This window comes from Callorhinus ursinus, unplaced genomic scaffold (genome assembly GCF_003265705.2).
Source record: "Callorhinus ursinus isolate GAN/ISIS: 27379988/994484 unplaced genomic scaffold, GSC_fseal_2.0 scaffold1, whole genome shotgun sequence".
Classification (NCBI taxonomy): domain Eukaryota; kingdom Metazoa; phylum Chordata; class Mammalia; order Carnivora; family Otariidae; genus Callorhinus; species Callorhinus ursinus.
This window is the reverse complement of record NW_027397063.1, coordinates 77840950-77860412: the sequence shown is the minus strand read 5'-3', so window position 1 is coordinate 77860412 and position 19463 is coordinate 77840950. Positions and strand designations below refer to the sequence as shown.

General features: G+C 37.7%; 1 protein-coding gene across 7 annotated transcripts in view; it reads left to right on the top strand.

Annotated features, from left to right (window-relative positions):
- KCNMB2 (potassium calcium-activated channel subfamily M regulatory beta subunit 2) overlaps positions 1-15098 on the top strand; it is a 226203-nt gene extending 211105 nt beyond the window's left edge. For 6 of the 7 annotated variants that reach the window (XM_025869473.2, XM_073896989.1, XM_073896976.1 and 3 more), the window contains 2 exons: positions 509-704; positions 13653-15098. In XM_025869473.2, the coding sequence (XP_025725258.1) occupies positions 509-704; positions 13653-13937 (481 nt within the window). In that variant the 3' untranslated portion in view covers positions 13938-15098. Of the gene's footprint in view, positions 1-508; positions 705-3962; positions 4040-13652 lie in introns of all 7 variants that reach the window. The other variant, XM_073896999.1, reaches the window with a different exon arrangement.
- The last annotated feature ends 4365 nt before the right edge of the window (positions 15099-19463 follow it).

The window sequence follows — 19463 nt, the reverse complement described above, 5'->3', positions numbered from 1 at the left end:
AAGAAATAGATAACAGTCCTCCTGTCTATCAAGTTATATGTCAGGTGCCCCCAGCCCTTTGCCATCTTCCCTTCCCTTTCTCCCTTACACCTTCACTGCCTACAAACTGGGCAGACATAACAAGTGAGGCCTGGTGTGTGGCAGGAAGCTGCTTACAAGGTAGAACTCAGGGTGAATACAGGTTGTGATATAAAAGATGCCTTATGCTTACCAGCAAATGTGAGAAGGAAGTCAAAACCTAACTTAAACCAAGCACTGGATATTATAGTATGTCTGACAGAAGTCCCTGGAAACGTTTTCAAGTGCCAGGCAAAGTTTATTCATGTTTATATTGCAGTTGGCCTAAAGCTACTCTATTCAAAGGCATAAACTTTAACAAACAGATTGTATGATAGATCTGGAAAAGATTCTTCAGGTTTAAGGAGTCGACAGATGATCCCCTCTGATGACACCTTCCTCGTTCTTAGTATCCAGGCCTGTGTTTGTTCCCTCTCCCCTTTCTCTGTAGCGTGTGGACCAAGGAGTCTCAATGCACCTTGGTGAATGCGTCCATCACAGAAACATTTAATTGCTCCTTCAGCTGTGGTCCGGACTGCTGGAAGCTCTCTCAGTACCCCTGCCTCCAGGTGTACGTTAACCTGACTTCTTCCGGTGAAAAGCTCCTTCTCTACCACACCGAAGAGACCATGAAAATCAATCAGAAGGTAAGAGCATGGCGCACACACACCGCATTTCGGTCACCACCCACAGAGTTCTCACGCGAAGCCTATCTCCCTCTGAAGTTCCCCTGTGCCAGCATTTCAAAGGAAAATGGGGAGCAGGCCCTGCCTCATCCCTTCACAGAACTATTTGACTCTTGCCTGGGAGACATTTATTTTCTGTGCATGTTGCAGACAAATCATTCCCCCATTTTGTGGTAGTGCAGATTTACTCTTTACTTTCATCTAGAAGAGTAAACATCCTATCATTTATACACAAATAGACTGAGTCTTTCAAAGCAAATGTGCAGCTTAGTCTAAGTCATACAAGCCAGGAAAAAAAAAAAAAAAAAAAAAACAGGTATTCGTCATATACCTGGGAGCACCGGAGTAAAACGGTATTTTCCTTTCCCACAGTCATTGTCACTTTGTGCTGTGGCCATGGGGATGTAACTTAATCTCTCTGAGCTTCAACTTCCTTTTCTCTAACATCTTTGCAAGGCCGTTTTGAGGATCAGGGCTGCGTATGTAAAGTACGGAGCAGATCACAGTGCCTGCACAGGGGAGCCCTTTAATCCATGGTCAGAGTGTGTGTGTCTGTGTTTCTTTCTTTTTATATATTGTGTCCATAGAGGTTGAATTTTCCAGCACTGATATATTCAAATGTGTGGGGTAGATGCTCAACAAATGTGTATTGTATGAAAGCTCTACATAACACTTGCATCTATAAGGTCTGAGATCACCAGTAAAGTGTCAACAGAACCCACCTGCCATTATCAATTTTAAGTTAAATATATTGAGCTTTGGATTTATGGTAGCAATTTAGATATGCCAAGAGAAGCTGATGCTACTCTCCAGTAGGACAGTCGGCCCTCCTTACTAGGATACAACCTCATGAACCCCACTCTTTCTTGTAAAATCTTATTTTCATCACAATTACCAGCACCTAAATGATACATATTATATGTATTGGGAAAAAATGCAGTGGTTTGTAAATTAGATGCTAGAACATAGGATTTGCTTTGTGATATATTGGCACAAAGTAAGAAAATCCACCTTGCCTTTTGGTCACAGTAACTTTAAAAAAATCCTTGCAGGTATCTCTCAGGACTGAACATAATGAATATTTCAGAGACCATCTTTTGAAAATGTCTGCTCTGATTTCCTTTGGTTTGTGGCAGCCACAAATAATACCAAACCTAACCCTGTCCTGCAAATATATAAAGCTTAGCTCTCCCACAAGTGTTTGTTTTTCAAGATCTTCCCTCAAGTCAGATCTTTAAATCAAAGCTGACCTGTAATGGTGAATGCCTATAAAACTCTCAGATCTCTGTGGAACTGGAAATTGGCCAAAGGTGAAGAGGCATCCAAAAGTAGGACAAATTTCCATTTCCTCATTTTGACATTTTATCACTACAGCCCTGTGAATGCATTATTTAGGCTATAAACAGGGAGTGAACCAACCATAGGAAGGCTCAGTTAAAAATTTAGGACCTGTATCTGTCTGCTTGTCAGCATGATACTAGTTCATCATTTGGTTTATTTGCCCCATTACCTTGCTTTTATCCATGAAGCATAACACACATAGTGAAACACGCAAGAAATGAAAGAGTGTGCAGCTCAAGCAGTTATTATAGAGACCACCACGAGGGTAAAGAAGTAAAACATTTCCTGTACCACAAAAATATCCCTCATGCCTCCTTCCAATAACTATAGGCTCTGTCCCATGCCAGAGATAACTATCCTGACAATACAGCAATTACTTTTTTTTGTATTTTTCTTTGTAGTGTCATCACCTAAGCATATATCCTTAAACATTATCTTTTAGTTTTGTCTGGTTTTTAAATATTATATAAATGGAATTACACAGAATATTTCCCTTTGTGTCTGGCTTCTTTCACGTAACATTTACGTTTGCTAGAGCCCTTCCACTTGGTATTAGCACATTCACTTTCATTACTGTATCACGTCCCATTGTATGAATGTGCCAATTCATTTATTCATTTTACTGTTGATGGACATTTTGAGTCATGTACATTTTGGGGCTACTGCAAATAATTGTGCCATGAATATTCTTGTATATGTCTCTTGGTGCATAAGCATTTCTGTTGGGTATAAACCTGGGAATGAAATATCTAGATCACAGGGTACACCTATCTGAGAAAGTTTAGTAGATAATACCAAATGGTTTTCCAAATTCCCACCAACCCTGAAGATAAGAGAGTTTTTATTGTTTCAAATCCTTACCAACACTTGGTATCACCTATAATTTTAATTTTAGCTAATGTAGTGATATCTCCTTGGGATTCTGATGACTAATGTTGCCAACTGCCTTTTCATTTATTTATTGGCCATTTGGATATCTCTTTTGTACAATCTCTGTTCCAGTCCCTTGTCCATTTTTCTATCAGATTGTTTCTTCTTCATATTCATTGTAGGAATTTTTATATCTAGATATGAGCCTCTGTTGGTTATATGTGTTGCAAATATCTTCTCTCATTCTGTGGCCTTTTCACTCCCTTAATGATGTCTTTGAATGAAAGAACTTTCTAATTTTAATATAGTCAAATTTTGTCAATCTGTTTTTGCTGTTGTGGAGGTGGAGGTGGTGGTGGTTGTTTTAATGTTTGGGTTTAGGAGAGGGGGATTTTTTGTTGTTGATTTTTTGGGGGTTTTTTGTTTGGTTGGTTGGTTTTTGGGTTTTGGGTTTTTTGTTCGGTTGGTTGGTTGGTTTTTCTGGCATTTTGTTGTCCTGTTTAAAAAGTCTTTACCTGTCCTGAGTTCACAAAGTTGCTCTCCTAAATTATCTTCTAGAAACATTATTATTCCTCCTTCCATGTTTAGAGTACGATCTCCTTTCACATTTAGAGTACATTTACAGTGGAACTGATTTTTATGCAGGAGTCTAGTTTCTGGGTTTCTTTTTTTCTCATGTGGACAGCCATTTGCCCAAGTCCGCTTATGAAAAGACCACCCTTTCCTCACTAGATTATTTTTATAATCCCATCCCCCCCCTTTTTTTTCTTGGAAGTTATCTGTTGTATTACCATTCCCTTAGGGTTTAGCCGAGAGATCACAACTTGCAATCTTGACTATTTAAGGACATTAAAACATCTTCACTCCTACTTATTATCTTCCCAACTTACATATTATTGCCATTTTATCCAATAGATACTCTAAATTCATGCAGACATTATTACTTGAAGGATACATCTACTGAACATAAAATTCTAACTTGGCTTGTACTTTGTTTCTGCACCTCAGATACATTCCATTATCTTCTGGCGAGCTTTATTACTATTTAGAAATTGGCTCTCAGTCTACTTTCTGCGTCTTGGAAGGTAATCTTGGTTTATTTTAAAGATCATTTGATTTTGTTTTCCACGGTTTAACTGTTATGTGGCAGAGTATACATTTATTTTTATTTGCCTACTTAGTGTTCCCAGGGCTTCCTTCGCTGTTCCTTGATGTTCTTCATCAATTTTGGAAAGTTCTCAGTCAGTATTTGGACAAATATGATCTCTGCTCCGATTCACTTCTGTTTCTCTTTTTTGCACTCCAATTGGCCATATGCCAAGCTTTCTCTTTGGATCTCCTGTGTACTTATTCTCCCTCTTTTTAATTTCTCTGTGCTTCATTCTGCATTCTAACCTATCTTCTAATTTGTAATTCATTCCTCAGCTCTGACAAATCTACTGTTAACACCCCCCCCCATTGCACTCTTAACTTCTCGTACTGTATTTTTCATTTTGAGAATATCCACTGGAGTCTATTTTGCCATTTCTGGTTTTCTGAAATAGCCTCATTTTTGTCTCTTAAGTCCTTCAACATAAAAAGTAAAATTATAGTTATTTTAAAGTTTATCTTGAGGACTTCAATATCCAAGGCTGCTATATACCTATGCTATTTGATTTTCTTCTTCTGTTCATTTTCATGTTTGTCTTGTAATGTCTGGTTATTTTTTATTAGGTATTGTATTTGCAAAATCATTTATAAAAATAATTTTAAGCCTAGGCTGAGGTCATCATGTCATCTTTTCCAAAAAGTATTTCCATTTGCTTCTGCCAGGTTCCTGAATGTATGAGCCATATGTGATCACTTCATTCTGACTTCATAAACTTGAGATATACAAGTCTGAACTTAAGTCCCTTTGAGGATCTGTCTACTTCAGGTTGCCATTATTACTAGGATGCAGTCCTTAGGGTCCCAACACAAAGTGAATGGGGGGGGGTCATAAGGCTCCCTATCTGATAGGCCCTCAATCATGGTTCCTGCCCCCAGCTCTGCAAGGTTGTCCAAAATGCCATTCAGTTTTCTAGACTCTTAGCCCCCTTCTAGAATCAGCATATACTCCCAAGGAAAAGGTGGCACCAAAGGTGGCTCACCTTCCTGGCCCCACAGTTCTTCATACCTGGATAGCTGTCCTCTGTCTTTAATCAGAAATATAGGTAGTAAATCAATCAGAGAAAGATAGTTATCATATGGTTTCACTCATATGTGGAATATAAGAAACAAGGCAGAGGACCGTAGGGAAAAGGAGGGAAAACTGAATGGGAAGTCATCAGAGAGGCAGACAAACCATGAGAGACTCTTAACTATAGGAAACAAACTGAGGGTTGTTGGAGGGGAGGTAGGTGGGGGGGATGGTGTAACTGGGTGATGGGCATTAAGGAGGGCACGTGATGCAATGAGTATAGGGTGTTATATACAACTGACAGACTGTTGAATGCTACATCTAAAACAAGGAATGTACTACAGCTTGGCTAATTGAATTTAAATTTTAAAAAATAAAAAATAAAAGAAAGAAATATATATATTAAAAATACAGTTACTTTTACATCTGAAGGTCATTAAAGCACAGTCTTCATGCAACATGAGGAATATTCAGGATATTCCTGAGGAAAACATAAAAATAATCTCTATGTGGATCCCTCCTTCCTGTTACCCTCCTCCCAGCTCACTAAAAATAAACAGTCTTCCCCAGAGTTACCAGGAAATGGGCAGAGTTTTACTGAGATACATAAGGCATTACTGACCAAGTCTGATCTGAGAAAACAGGAGGCAAAAGAAACAATCAAGCTGTCTGTATCTTTGTAGAAAATATCCAAAAGAATTTTACTTTTAATTTTTCACACTCTCTCATATACTCTTTCTTTTTTAACCTTTAAACCCAGTGCCCAGCCTCTTGTCAACATTACAACTGGAGCTGCTTAAGCTGATAAGGGGGCATGCTCTTGTAGAGCAATCGGCTGAGTGTTCCAGGGAGCTGCAAGTGGGCTCAAGGGCCCCTGCCTCTCAGGGCCGCAAGGATTATGATTCCTCCATCAGAGGAATCATAAACAGTGGTTGAGTATTAATTCACTATGGTTGTTAAATTCTTCAATGCTGATCTCCCTTGGTAGTTTAAAACCTATTCTGCCTACCAGGGATTCTCAAAACATGACTATCTGGTCTGAGAGTGTATTTAAAATGAAGTTTGGTATAAGACAAGAAAATATATCCATTAAAGGGGTTCTGAACACAATTCCAATGTGTGTGGGGCAGGAAGAGGGGGTGTTTCTCACACCATCAAGCTGGGTGTCCTACAATTCAACTCAAATCTGATACTATCTACCCAGAGATAGCATTAGACTGTATATGTTAAGAGGTCTGTCCCACAAGACTACCCCCACCTGGAGTTGAGATACCAGTCTTATCAGAGCTTATCAGAGTTTCCAGCAGCCCCCTCCTTAAGTTCTATTAATTTGCTAGAGTCGCTCACAGACTCAGAGACACATTTTGCTTATTAGAGTCCCAGCTTATTTTAAAATGGTACAACTCAGGAACAGCCAGATGGAAGAGCCATATGGGGCTAAATACAGGGAGGAGCACAGAGCCCCCTCCAAGCACGCCACTCTCTCCAGGTCTCCCTGCACTCTCCAACCTGGAAGCTCTCCTAACCCTGTCCTATCAGTCTTTATGGAAGCTACATTATATAGGCATGAGTGATTAAACCATTAGTCATTGCAAGTGATTCCATCTCCATCCCTTCCCCCAGGAGGTCAGGGGATTAAGACTGAGAGTTCTAACCCTCTAATCACCTGGGGGGGGGGCGGGTTTCCAGGCAGCCAGCCCCATCCTTAAGTGTGGTCCCAAAGTAACCTTAACCTAACAAAAGACACCTTTATAGTTCTTATCACTTAGGAAATTTCAAGGGTTTTAGGACCTCTGTTCCAGAAACAGGGACAAAGGACAAATACCACATCAATTCTTTGGTATGTGGGATAGTACTATATTCTATTTTATTCTATTCTATTTTATAGATAATTGTCATGGGGAAGATAGCTATTTTTGGTGGAGAATAAATTCTATAAATTAGCCAAGTATTTGCAACTCCAAACTCACCACCGTCCCTCTCTTCATCACCCATTCTGAATCCTTCTGGGTTTCCTAAATGCAGAGAATATGCATATCTAGACCAGGGTTTCTCGACCTTGGCACTACCAGTATCTTGGGTGGGATAATTCTTTGTTGTTCTATGAGGGTGGGTTCTGCCCTATACAATGTAGGATATCTAACAGCATCCCTGGCCTCTACCCACTAGATGTCTAGCATCATCCTCCCTCCAACAGTGACAACTAAAAATGTCTCCAGACAGTGGCAGAACCACTGCTCTAGATTTCATTTAGCTTTGAGTTTGGATGTTGTGAGATCCCCAAATCCTAAGCAAAGCTTGGAAGCACTTAATTCCTCTGCATTGCATTGATAGGGTAAGGGTTAAAGGAAAGAAATGGAAGGAAGTTGAAAATCTAGATAAGAAATAAAAGGATCAAACATTTATCAAGTGTCTTCTATATACTGTGACCCCAGCACTCGGGTAAAAACTTTATAAAAATCATCTCATTTACTCCTGACTAAAACCACACTCCTAAAATAATAGTCAAATTTTATCAAGAGTTTACAACATGCCAGTCACTGTATCATATTAAATATTTTACATGAACTCACTTATTTAATTACAGTAGCAACCCCACATATTAGGTACCACTTTTTGCAATAATGTAGCTAAGCTCAGAAAATGAAATAATTTTCCCAAAGTCACACATTCACTAACTAATTAGGTCTGAATAAAAATCTAAGTCTCTTCATCTCATCCTGCTGTCTCTTAAAGAGAAAAACATTAGAGCATCCTCTTAAGAGGATGAAAAATCTAATTCTATGAAATATTTATCCTCGGATGGCATATTTTAGTGAACAGGTGAGAATCCATGCCATTCCATCATATCCCAAGAGCTGCTTAGGATCAAAAGGCCATTGCACACGAACTAGAATTATCTGTGATCCATAGGGAAGGCAGGAATGTGTATTCAGCACGGGTTTACACAGAATAGATATTAAACAGATAGAAGTGCACCCTTAAAGGGGAGGGGGGGTGGGGGTAAACATGCCCGGAAATGTGATATATGAAATCCCCATAATTAGCATTTTAAATTGAAGGATATCTATTAGACATTTGCTGAAACTACCTATGGGCCAGAGATTTGGAAATACTTTTATGATTGACAAAGTTTAGTCATTGCTCCCAAAACTAAATTCTGGGACAGCCCAGGGCACCTTTGTGTGGAAATGAAAGGAAGAGTGTGCCCCAAAGAAGCCTGCACTAAGCAACAAGAAGAAAAGCATGGAGAAGGAATCTGCTCCTTTCCAATTGCTGAGAAAGAGGACCATGGCAAAGGGCAAGGTCAGACGAGGTATGTGACTTACTCTAGGCCTAACTGGATACATCATGAACCGGGAGGGGTTGGCCTCCATGGTTTAGCCATCTGGGTATTAAGTAATCTCAAGGCTTCAGATGGCTTTTATTCAGTTAGTAGATTTCCTAGGTCATTTTAACTTCTTCTCTACTCTAAATCAAGCAGAAATGTCATAACAAAGGTGAAAGCTCTGGGAAACACAGAAAAGGAACACGTTTCTTGGGAGGGATCTGTGTCTCAATACTGAAAGAAATGTTAGTGCATAGCAGAGTGTGAATTCTGTTTTCCTCTCCCAAACATTTCAGAGTCCCACTTGCCAAAGTCAAACAGACACTAGAAGTGCAAACTAAACAAATCTAAACCGAATTTTGTGGGATTCACTGTTTTAGAAGGGATGATAAGGAACAAGAAGTCTCAAAAGGGAAAGAAAGGAACATCTGAATTTACTCTCTCACCTCTTCTGCCCATTACTGATACCAAAAAAAAAAAAAAAAAAAAAAACTTGAAAGTTCAAAATATACATGGGGACCAGAGTAACCCAACGCTTCCAGCTGCTGATCTCTACACTAGAACGAGGTCCATCTGACTTTAGAACCAAGAATATGTCTGTTTCACATGAGCAATCTTTTTGTTTTTACCCCATGGTCATGGTGGTCGTAGGATGCCCAGGCTACTAACAAGTTCTGAGCCCACCTCTGCGAAGGGTATATCTTCACTCAAAACCTTTTTAACTTCACTCCTGGTTCCATTGTGTCACCCTATCCTTGTTTTGTAATACCTTCCTGTTTCTTTCTAATGATCTGTCTTGTATTGTTTCTGTTTTTGACGGCTCTCTCTAGTATGCTACCTGGCACATTAGAGACACTCAAAATTGATTAGATTTCATTAAATTTCTATCCCCTCTCTGAAAATAAACCCCTTCTCTTTTTATAAAAGAACAAGTGAAAAACAAACCCTTCCCTTGAGATGATGCTGAGAATTGATAGTTCCTTTTCTACCATCATAAAAAAAAAAGAGGCTGACCCATGAGGTTATTCAGCCAAACCATCCCCATTCCCCTGCCCCCACTTCACACATCTTTTATTTGTAGGGTGAAAGCCTGTCACTATTTGCTTCACATGCCCAGCAAAGCATATCTAAGCGAAGCCCAACAGGTAGTTTCTCAAAACTTCTCTCCATCATCAGAATAAAAATAACTCTATTCACGTGTAAGATTCTGGAAGTTAGACTAAGAAAAGAAAAGTTTCAGTCAGTTTTTCAAAGAATTGTAGAAAAGATGCAATTGCTGGACCTTCATTGCCCTGGAGGGGAACAAAAGAAGTTGCCATGAGCCGGGTTTCTTCAGCTGGGAGAGGAAAGGTCATACCTGTGGGCCAGCTCTATGGTTTTTAATACTAAGGAGAATGTAAGGGATCTGGGAAAGCAATAAGGTTTATTAACAAAACTCTGGATTAAGAAGAGAGATGTGAAACTAAATCTTCCACTGAATGGCTGCCTCAGAGGTTTGCAAGGTTTCTATTTCCATATGTTAAAGCACAAAAGAAAGAATAACCCAAGCCCATGGAAAAAAATATGTATATATTAACATACTTTGATTAGTACTTAAGTGTCTTGTGTATATAAAATGATTACTCATATGTTCCTTTATGTTATATATCACACAGAATCTAAAAGTTAAATCTTTCCTATCCCACACCTCCCACTAAAAAAAAGGATGATCTAAAATGCTGGGATTTTTATCTTTCAGTCTACATTACATTTTCCAAGTAAGCATGGATAGTAAAGTTTCCATTTGTTGAAATGCATTCTGTGTATTCTAAACCAATCACATAAAATTATCTGCCAAGCATGTGATAAAATCATGAGATCATTAAATCTTCACCCCAAATTCATACCAGCCTCAAGAACATACACATGGCTATAGTTTGAGCCATAGAAAAAGAAACCTAGAATCCTAGTATAGGATTCAGCAAAATGTCAAATCTCCCGGGACACAAAAGCTAGGAACATAAGATAAGAGCCATTGAACAGGACTGTCCCTGTGAACACCACATAACTAATAATTTTGCCCTCCTTAGAGGTTTCAGAGTTTCATATGTGACACTTGGTCAAAGGCTTTAGAAGATCATATGGACAATGTGATACTCCAATAAGGAAATATGTAAGTGAAAATTTATTGAGGCTTTATGCATAGTCATCATTTAATCTTCACACAAACCCTGCCTGGAAGGCTCTGTTAACCCCTTTATGTAGATAAAGAAGTTGATTCTGAGGAGCAAAGTAAATTGCCTACAGAAACATAGTAACCAGATCTACATAACACAACTTGGGCTTATTCTACTATCTCATGCATTCGTAATGACAAGAGAAGAACCCATCAATAATAAAAGTAAATGAATGATTGACATATGGTAGAGTCAGTCTGATCATGTACGGAACAGGCTTTATCTGGCCATTCCAAATATACATATTTGAGACCCTGAAGCCTGAAACTTTTAATAAGCAGTATTAAATCTGTACGGCAACCTTGCTAGACGGTCTCAAAAGTACTTTATATCTCATTGTACTTGGAAGAATCTTACCTAGTGACAGCATTATTGTCATTTGACTGACAAACATTTCTTCAAAAAAGAAAAAATTTTAAAAGCCAGACCAATTCACAAGAGCATAAGAAAAGAAAAAACTCCATTTTTAATGGAATGCCATTTTTATTGAGATCATTTCAATAACTTAGTACTGTTAGCCATGGGAACTACTACTATAAACTGTCTTGGCACAAAAATATGCAGAAGCCTGAGCATTTGTAATCTAAATTGGTTCTGTTCAAATTCAACCACAAATGGCTTGTCTGTGATTTTTTTTTTAATGCTTTGCTTCAGAAAACATTTTTAAAAACTGTAAAGACATGAGGCAGCTTTGAAGAAGGAAAAAAATAATCAAGGTAGAGATCTCCATCCTGCCTTAAACCCTTTTGATCCAAAGACAACCAACTGGTAGAAAATTTGTTTCATGGAGTCATAGGCTAATTTTATACTAGGTTGTAACTCACTGAGAAATTCTGCTTTTTTGGAAATAATTTCAGACCCTTAATATTGTGCTAGCACCAGCTCTCTGCTGTACTCATATTTATGAGTGTACTCACATTTATTCTTAGCTGATTAAATTTGAAGGTGTCAACCAGCCCTGCTATGAGAACATTACTTTAAGCCTGGTTTACCATAAATGCCAGCATGCTCAACCTCCATTCTTAACTAAGGAAGAATCTTCCTGCTGTTTAAAGTCAAAGAATCCAATGATTACAGCACTATAAACAAAGCTCGGTGCCTGTGTGCCCACTAATAAAGTCAGAGAAAAGAGTAATCCAAACATACTCCATTAGCAAAACTCATTCCATTTCTTTTATATTTTCTACCTGTGAAATCTACAGGTCTTCCAGGATCCTACCCCCAAAGCTTCCATCAATGTACCTCAAAGTTCAACATTAGTCCACCTCATTTGTGTCTCCACATACAGTGTGGGAGTTGTGCACTGCACAACCTTTGGGGTACCAGTCACATGGTAAAAGTCATAGATATGAATATTTGTAAGCAGGACTTATAAATTGGTAAAGCAGTAAAAATATGTGGGTTTTTTTCATAAAATCAGTGTATTACAACAATTTTCAACAGAAAATAATAGTGTTCTAAAGAGGGCACATAGTTTTCTAATTTATACCAAGACATTAGATTAGCTGTGATTTTGTCACAAACCAATTCAGATAAATCAGTTAAATTAACCATTTGATAATGTGTATAATAATGGGCAGGGATTTTTTTTTTTTTTCCTGTTGGGAGGCAATTATAAAGAGAGGTAAGAGTTAGCTTAGGACTCACACATCTCCCTGAAAAGTGACTTAAATCACTTTCTTCCTAACTTTTTTAAAAAATCAGTTTTATCACTGCCCTTTTACAGACCAAGGAAAAAGGGTCATAGAGATTTCATCTACTTAAAGACTGCTTTTTAAATTAGGAAAAAAATGTGTTCAAAAGTATATGCATTTTTCCCTCCCTTCCCCTACAAAACCAGAAAGGGAGACAAACCATAAGAGACTCTTAATCTCAGGAAACAAACCGAGGGTTGCTGGAGTGGAGGGGGGTGGGAGGGATGGGGTGGCTGGTGATGGACATTGGGGAGGGTATGTGCTATGGTGAGTGCTGTGAATTGTGTAAGACTGTTGAATCACAGACCTGTACCCCTGAAACAAATATGTAAATAAATAAATAAAAATTTTTAAAAGTATATGCAATAAATAATAAAAATTCAAAGTTCTTTAATTCCATCTGTATCTAGAAAAGAGAGGGCAGGGGAAGGAGAAAGGATAGGAAGAGGGAACAGAGGGGAAAATATAAAGTGAGGTGAGGAGTCAGGGCAGGGCAAGGAAGGAAATGAGATACAAAGAAAGAAATCCAAGGACATAAGTATGTAGGAAGAAAGGAGAGACATGTAGAAGACCTATAACAAGAAAGATAAGAGAGGGAAAAGATCAAAGAAAAGATAGTGTAAATTTTCAGATGAGTGATGGTTGAAAAGTAAACTCATTTGGTTCTGTTTTATTTTTCCATGATTTATGGAAAAAGTTACCTTGCCACGGAACTGGGCACCAACAATTCATCACAGCTCTTTAACTATTCAATATTTCTATACTTTCCAGGATTCTTTTTCAGCAACTCACCAGAGGTATAGCTGTTTCCTTCACTACAGTAGCAAGGTGACCAAGCTGACTTGGCTGAATAAATTAAGCCAAGCCAAAAAGAGAAGAATAAACTACTTTCCCTGAGAGACCTGGTAGCTTCTGATATTACATGGACTGCTGTGGATAGATAGAAGACAGAAAGATTGACACTCTGATTCCATGTTAAAGTAGGTTCAATAGGGAATAATTAAAACTCACCATGCTCAGCTACGGTAAAAAGAATCCACTGGAGTCATCCAATTCTAATCAACAATTAAACTATACATGAGTGAACTATTTAGGTACATCTGGGTCAGACAGCTACAGACATTGTTTTTATTACTATGTGAGGTCTTGGGGTTTCTGGAGACACTGGTTTGAATATGAAAAGAATAACCATCATGGTTATTTCACAGATCATTAAGTTGACCTCAATATCCCATCTCCTCCTAGTATCAGATATGCACAAAGAAAGTATCTTCTGGTGACAGTTTATCTCATTTTCCACAGTGCTCCTATATACCTAAGTGTGGAAAAAATTTTGAAGAATCCATGTCCCTGGTGAATGTTGTCATGGAAAACTTCAGGAAGTATCAACACTTCTCCTGCTATTCTGACCCAGAAGGAAACCAGAAGAGTGTCATCCTAACCAAACTCTACAGTTCCAACGTGCTGTTCCATTCACTGTTCTGGCCAACGTGTATGATGGCTGGGGGTGTGGTGATCGTTGCCATGGTGAAACTCACACAGTACCTCTCCCTGCTCTGTGAGAGGATCCAACGGATCAATAGATAAAAGCAAAATGGATGAGATCATTTTCTTTAAAGCTCAAATACTGTTTTCTTTCATTCTTCACCAAAGAACCTTAAGTTTGTAATGTGCAGTCTGTTATGAGTTCCTCAATATATTCTTATACATAGAGCAATAATGCAAAAGCTGTTCTATATGCAAACATGATGTCTTTATTATTCAGGAGAAGAAATAACTGTTTTGTGTTGGTTGTTTTCATAATCTTGTTTTGATGCTGGAACTAGTACTTCCTTGTCTCGTTCCGCCAAAATAGGGCTCAGTTATTTATTTGCCAAGCTTTGTGGAGGAATGTAGACAATATCAAAGTGATAAAGTCTGTGTTCTCAATTGTCCAATCTCTTGAAGACGTTTCTGCAATATTTTTCATCATTCATTGTTTACTAAAGCTGCAGCCAAAAATATTCTTTCTTTTCTTACTCAAAACTGAGCCCTGTAAGCAAGTAAAGGGACCAGATTTCCTAACTAAAGGATGTTAAGCATTTTCCTTATATTTCTACCATATCACTGTAAAGAAGGGGGGAAATCCAGACAGTTATTTCTCTTTTATTATTTTCTATTCATAACTTCAGATTTTTTAACTGATTTCCAAAAAATAAGCTGTTTTCATTATCCAATTCTATAATCTCTTCCTGTGATTTAAATAGAAAATGAACAGAACCCTTTTCCGTTAAAGACCCTGCTACTGTGTGAGGAGATAACACTTAACAAAGAGTTTCATTACCTGTAAATTGACTGAACGTTGAGTCAATGTACCATTGCCAACCAGGAAAGTCTATGTCACTAAGATATTGATGTGAAAATCTTTATTCTATTTCAATTGAACTGTTAGATGGTAAAATTCAGATCCTACTTGCTGGTCAAGACTGGTGGACTGATTTCAATGGATAAATCTATTGTGGCAAATTAACATATTGGAATGTTACTCTTTGGGAACTTATTTTTAAATGAGTGTGTAGTCTCTCTTTCTGACAAGTGTTCCCCATTGGGATTTTAATTCTGTGTGCAGAGAATATTTGTCTCCTCTACATGTTTTATTTTTCTATTTACAATTCTCTTTTTTGTTGCTAGATTTTATACTCAGAGTAGACCTTTTTCCTAACACACACTTAAAATGAATAACAGATCTAAAGGAAGACTTTGTTCACATTGCCCTTTACTTATTGTGTTGCAGGGGTGGGGGGAGGTGGGTGCAGAATGAGGGATTGGTTTTAAACAAAAACATTCCATCTTTTATTTAACATCACTATCAAAAGGAGAAGACAAACATTTATCTTTCTCATCTATATTTAAGTACCCTTTTATAACATAGTATCAAAGTTTTCTAGATATTGGGAAATTTTACAAAACATATTTGTGGAATGCATGGTGAAACTAATCTGATGAAGTGGAAAGTTTCCTGCAATACTGTAATTCATAGTTTGAGTTTCCATAAGCACTTAAATCCTTACAGTGCAATTGGGGCTTCAAATGTGTAATTAAAATTTTAAAACACAAAATCCATTACATCAGCAAGATTTGAATACCTCTTGCATTCTAAGCTGACAAGACCATGGTCGTCCAAAAATGTAGAATTCACTATCATTAAAGGTATTTAAAGAGATTATAAAGAAAGTTCCTTTAACACCCAAACACACACAACTTTCAAACAATATTAGGAATATTGCTTGAAAATATGATGGAAAACTCGATTCCTACCCTAACTGAAAAACATAATTCCGAAGATGATAGGAAAATCTTTGTGACTATGGAGCTGAAAATTTATAATCTTTAATGTTCCTTGAGCTTCCCTTCAAGTAATCCAAAGATGAATTATTTTTTTTCAGACTTATAATTAAAAATTCCCAATTGATGTTTCAGATAAGATTTAAGGAATCTTAAAATAATTACACCAAAAAAAAATTAACATTAATTCAGTGTCTTTCTGAATTCCCATAAAAAACAGCCCTTTAAGTAATTTAAATGTATACACAATTAAATGCTCATTATTAAAGACAAATAAACTGGGATTAATAATAATGTTTTAAATACACTGCATATGTTAAATAACTTAATCTTTATTATAACCCTATTGGAGGAAGCACTATTATTTTCCCATTCTATAGAGGAGAATGTTGAAGCCTAGAGATGTTAAGTAACTTCACCAAGGTTACACAGAAACTAAGATAGCAGAGAGCTGAGAAAATACCCAATTTGTAGCTGCTCCTAATGTAACCATTTCCATGGCTTTGGGGTATTTTAGAAAAGACCAAGGAAGGCTAAGGTTTAGAAAGAATTATAGGAGTGACGGGTAAAGAAGAAAGACCACTGAACTAGAAGTCAAAGATGTCATTCAAGACATGGTGACAGATGACTTCTGCTTCTTGATTAGTCTCTTGACTTCTTTGACTGTAGGATTAGAATGTGAGGCCAGTTGACCACTGAGTTCCCTTTTAACACTAGCATTTCATCCTAGGTGTGTGGAAGGAAGAATGAATACCATTCCCCAACCTGCATGAGCACAGATCTGATCCTCAAATAGAATCTACTAGTATTAATCCATGGATTAAAAAGCAGCCTCCCTGCTAATATTCCCCATAAGCCACAGGCCCCTTCTTTAGGGCCCAAACTTGATTTACACCTGCCAGAAGCAGAACTCTGAGCCTTCACATTACTCAACAAAGATGATATCCCCCACAGAGTATCTGTGCTTCCAAATCACTTTCATTATCCAATTGGCATATCCCATCTAAAACTTTATTGATTTCAAATTCCCTGAGTTACAATTATATTAAAATCTGGAAAATGGTAAATATACCAATGATTGCTTGCAAATAGCCATAATAAAAAATATGATTCTATAGAAAGCTGACTGATCGTAATGATGGTATAGGCAACCATAAAATACCTCTTATGTAGGCCATGTGACATATAGGGTTCCAGCATGTTACTCTTTTTTCATTGCTGTAAATGACCAAAAGAGTGATCAAGCCTGGCATTTATATAACAAATATTGTTTTCAATATGTCAAACCATAAACATCTTATCACATTTCAGTGGGCGAAACATCTCGACACTGTCATCATTCCATTGACATTAACAGTGAGATCTGTAGGACAGCAAAATAATATGAGCAATTGATTCCAGTGAGTTAAAACAATAATTTTAATGCAGTGATTTGTCATTCACAGGCATAATTAAATTTCCTCCCCTGCCCGGCCAAAATACTGAAATGAACACTGTTCAAGCAAGTAAGGGAATTTTTGTCCTGGTGGAGAAGAAGAGGTGATTACAGGTTGGATATTGTTCCTTCTCTTCCCAACTTCTACTTCTTTCCCTTTCCCTTTGTAAAACATTCAGTAAGAATGATCTCAGAGTTCTGCAGGAACCATTCCAATGTATGTACGTACCACTTGGGAAGTTTGACTCAAGGAAAAAAGCTTCAGGACTCTTCTGAAAAACCTGTCAGTGTATCGCTTCTCGGCCTTTTGGCTAAGATCAAGTGAAAACCTGTCAGGGTGACGTGCACAACAGAACTGAGCACACAACTTTTAAGCTGCATCTGTTCCACCCTTCCATATTTGCAGCAACTGTAAGGAATAATACAAAGTATATGACACTACCTTCTCTCCTAAGAATGAGTTTGTAATCCACTAGACGGGTCAAGACAACACACATGAAGAAAAAAATAGAGAACAATTAGGTCTTTAATCCACACCAGTGAGCATAATATCTACAGAGGGTCGACACGAGGCTTACCTGGGATGTATATGTAAAATGTCTAGCACTGTATATAGCGTATAATACACACTTACAACTGGTAATTATTACTATTAATAGCAAAATGTAGAAGTAGTATTAATAGTATTAGTATAACTACTAGTAGTATTTAGTCTATTAGAGCTAGAATAGAATAGCTCTAAAATGTCGTTTTTGCCCAGAATCTACACCAATGCATAAATCCTTTCTACAACATCCTTAGCAGGGATCATCTAGTGATAGGGACAGTTACTACTTGAATCCTGCCAGGGATGAGATAGGTTACCAGTTAATAAGACAATGCCAGAAAGTTTTCCTGATATCAGGCTGAAATCTGCCTCCCTATAATATCTACCCACTAAATTCACACAAAATCAGATCAGTACTCCTGTGTCACTAACTTATTCTATTAGTGCTATTTTATTTAAAAATGGAGGAGGGAATGGGGAAAGAGCAACTTCATTTTTTAGAATATAAAATCATGGAAAATCACACATTCAGCCAGGGTTATGACATAAATGAAAATTTATAAATGACATCAACTTTAAAAGGTTAATAATAACCTATTAGAACCTAAACATTCATGAATGAATTAAACTGATGAACTAGCTTAACCCTCCGATGCCCATGTGAATTTTAATCCTGTACCACCTCTCAAGTATGAATGGTAACACTGTCTGAAGTTCTACATTATGTTCTTATTCAACTCTGTGACACCAGACTAACTTGTCTAAGTAACCAGATTACTTAGGAGCATAGATCTGTTCCTAACAGAAAGTTGCAACAATGATGCCACAAGTTTGTCTTGGCTTAAGGTACCATTCTCCAGTGCAAGGCCAAGGAACTGGAAGGAAATGTCAATCTGTGAACTCCAGTAGTGACTCTTGGAATTAAGTGCTTCATTTAGGTAGGAAGAGAAGTTGTTTTCTCAATATAATCCCTTAAGTAGAGCTTCCAGAACTGTTCTTTAGTCTGGTTCTTCCAAAACAAATATAATTCCCAAGCCTTTGCAAGCTATAATATGACTTGTTACCAACATAGTGTAAGATCAGGACATGGAGAAGGCTCAAGATCCTCTACACAGTCTTACCCCCTATTAGCACTCTTAGCAGTACCAGAAATTGCTTTGGGTAGAAATCACAACCTCTCTTCATAAAAATCTCCTCTCTCTCTGTGTCTCTCTCTCTGTTTCTGTCTCTGTGTGTGTGTGTCTCTCAATCTGTCACACTCTCTCTCTCTGTGTCTCTGTCTCTGTCACTCTCTCTCAGCTGTTTTTTTCTGTTGGTTGTATTCTTAATCTTCATACACCAGCAAAGATGGCCCCATGTTCACAAAAATCCCTCGTGTCTATAATTACAGAAGGAGAATAACCCAGCATTTCTCTCAGTCCTCAAAAATGCCAACTCTCTCTGTATCACCTGTCATGACAGAGGCAGGGCATGTAATTTGCCGCCCCATTGAGTGGGAGCCAAGTAATTCTCCAAAGGAAAATGGGCATGCGTTAAAGAAGAGAAGAAGGGGTGCTGGGCAAGCAAAAACAACAGATGTCCACTACCTACAACTTGGATAGACTCTTACCAAGTGCTTCTACCAACAGAGATTTTGGCTGAAGGAGAAAAAGTACTGCAGATAAAAGAAGAAAAACTCATGGGACTAAGAGGGAAAAGGAGAGAAAGAACTAGTGCTCAGAATTTACTTTGCAATTTTTCTATTAGTTATTAATAAAGTTTAAAAGAAAAAAATTTCTGATTTTCATTCAATGAGAGACGTGGGGAT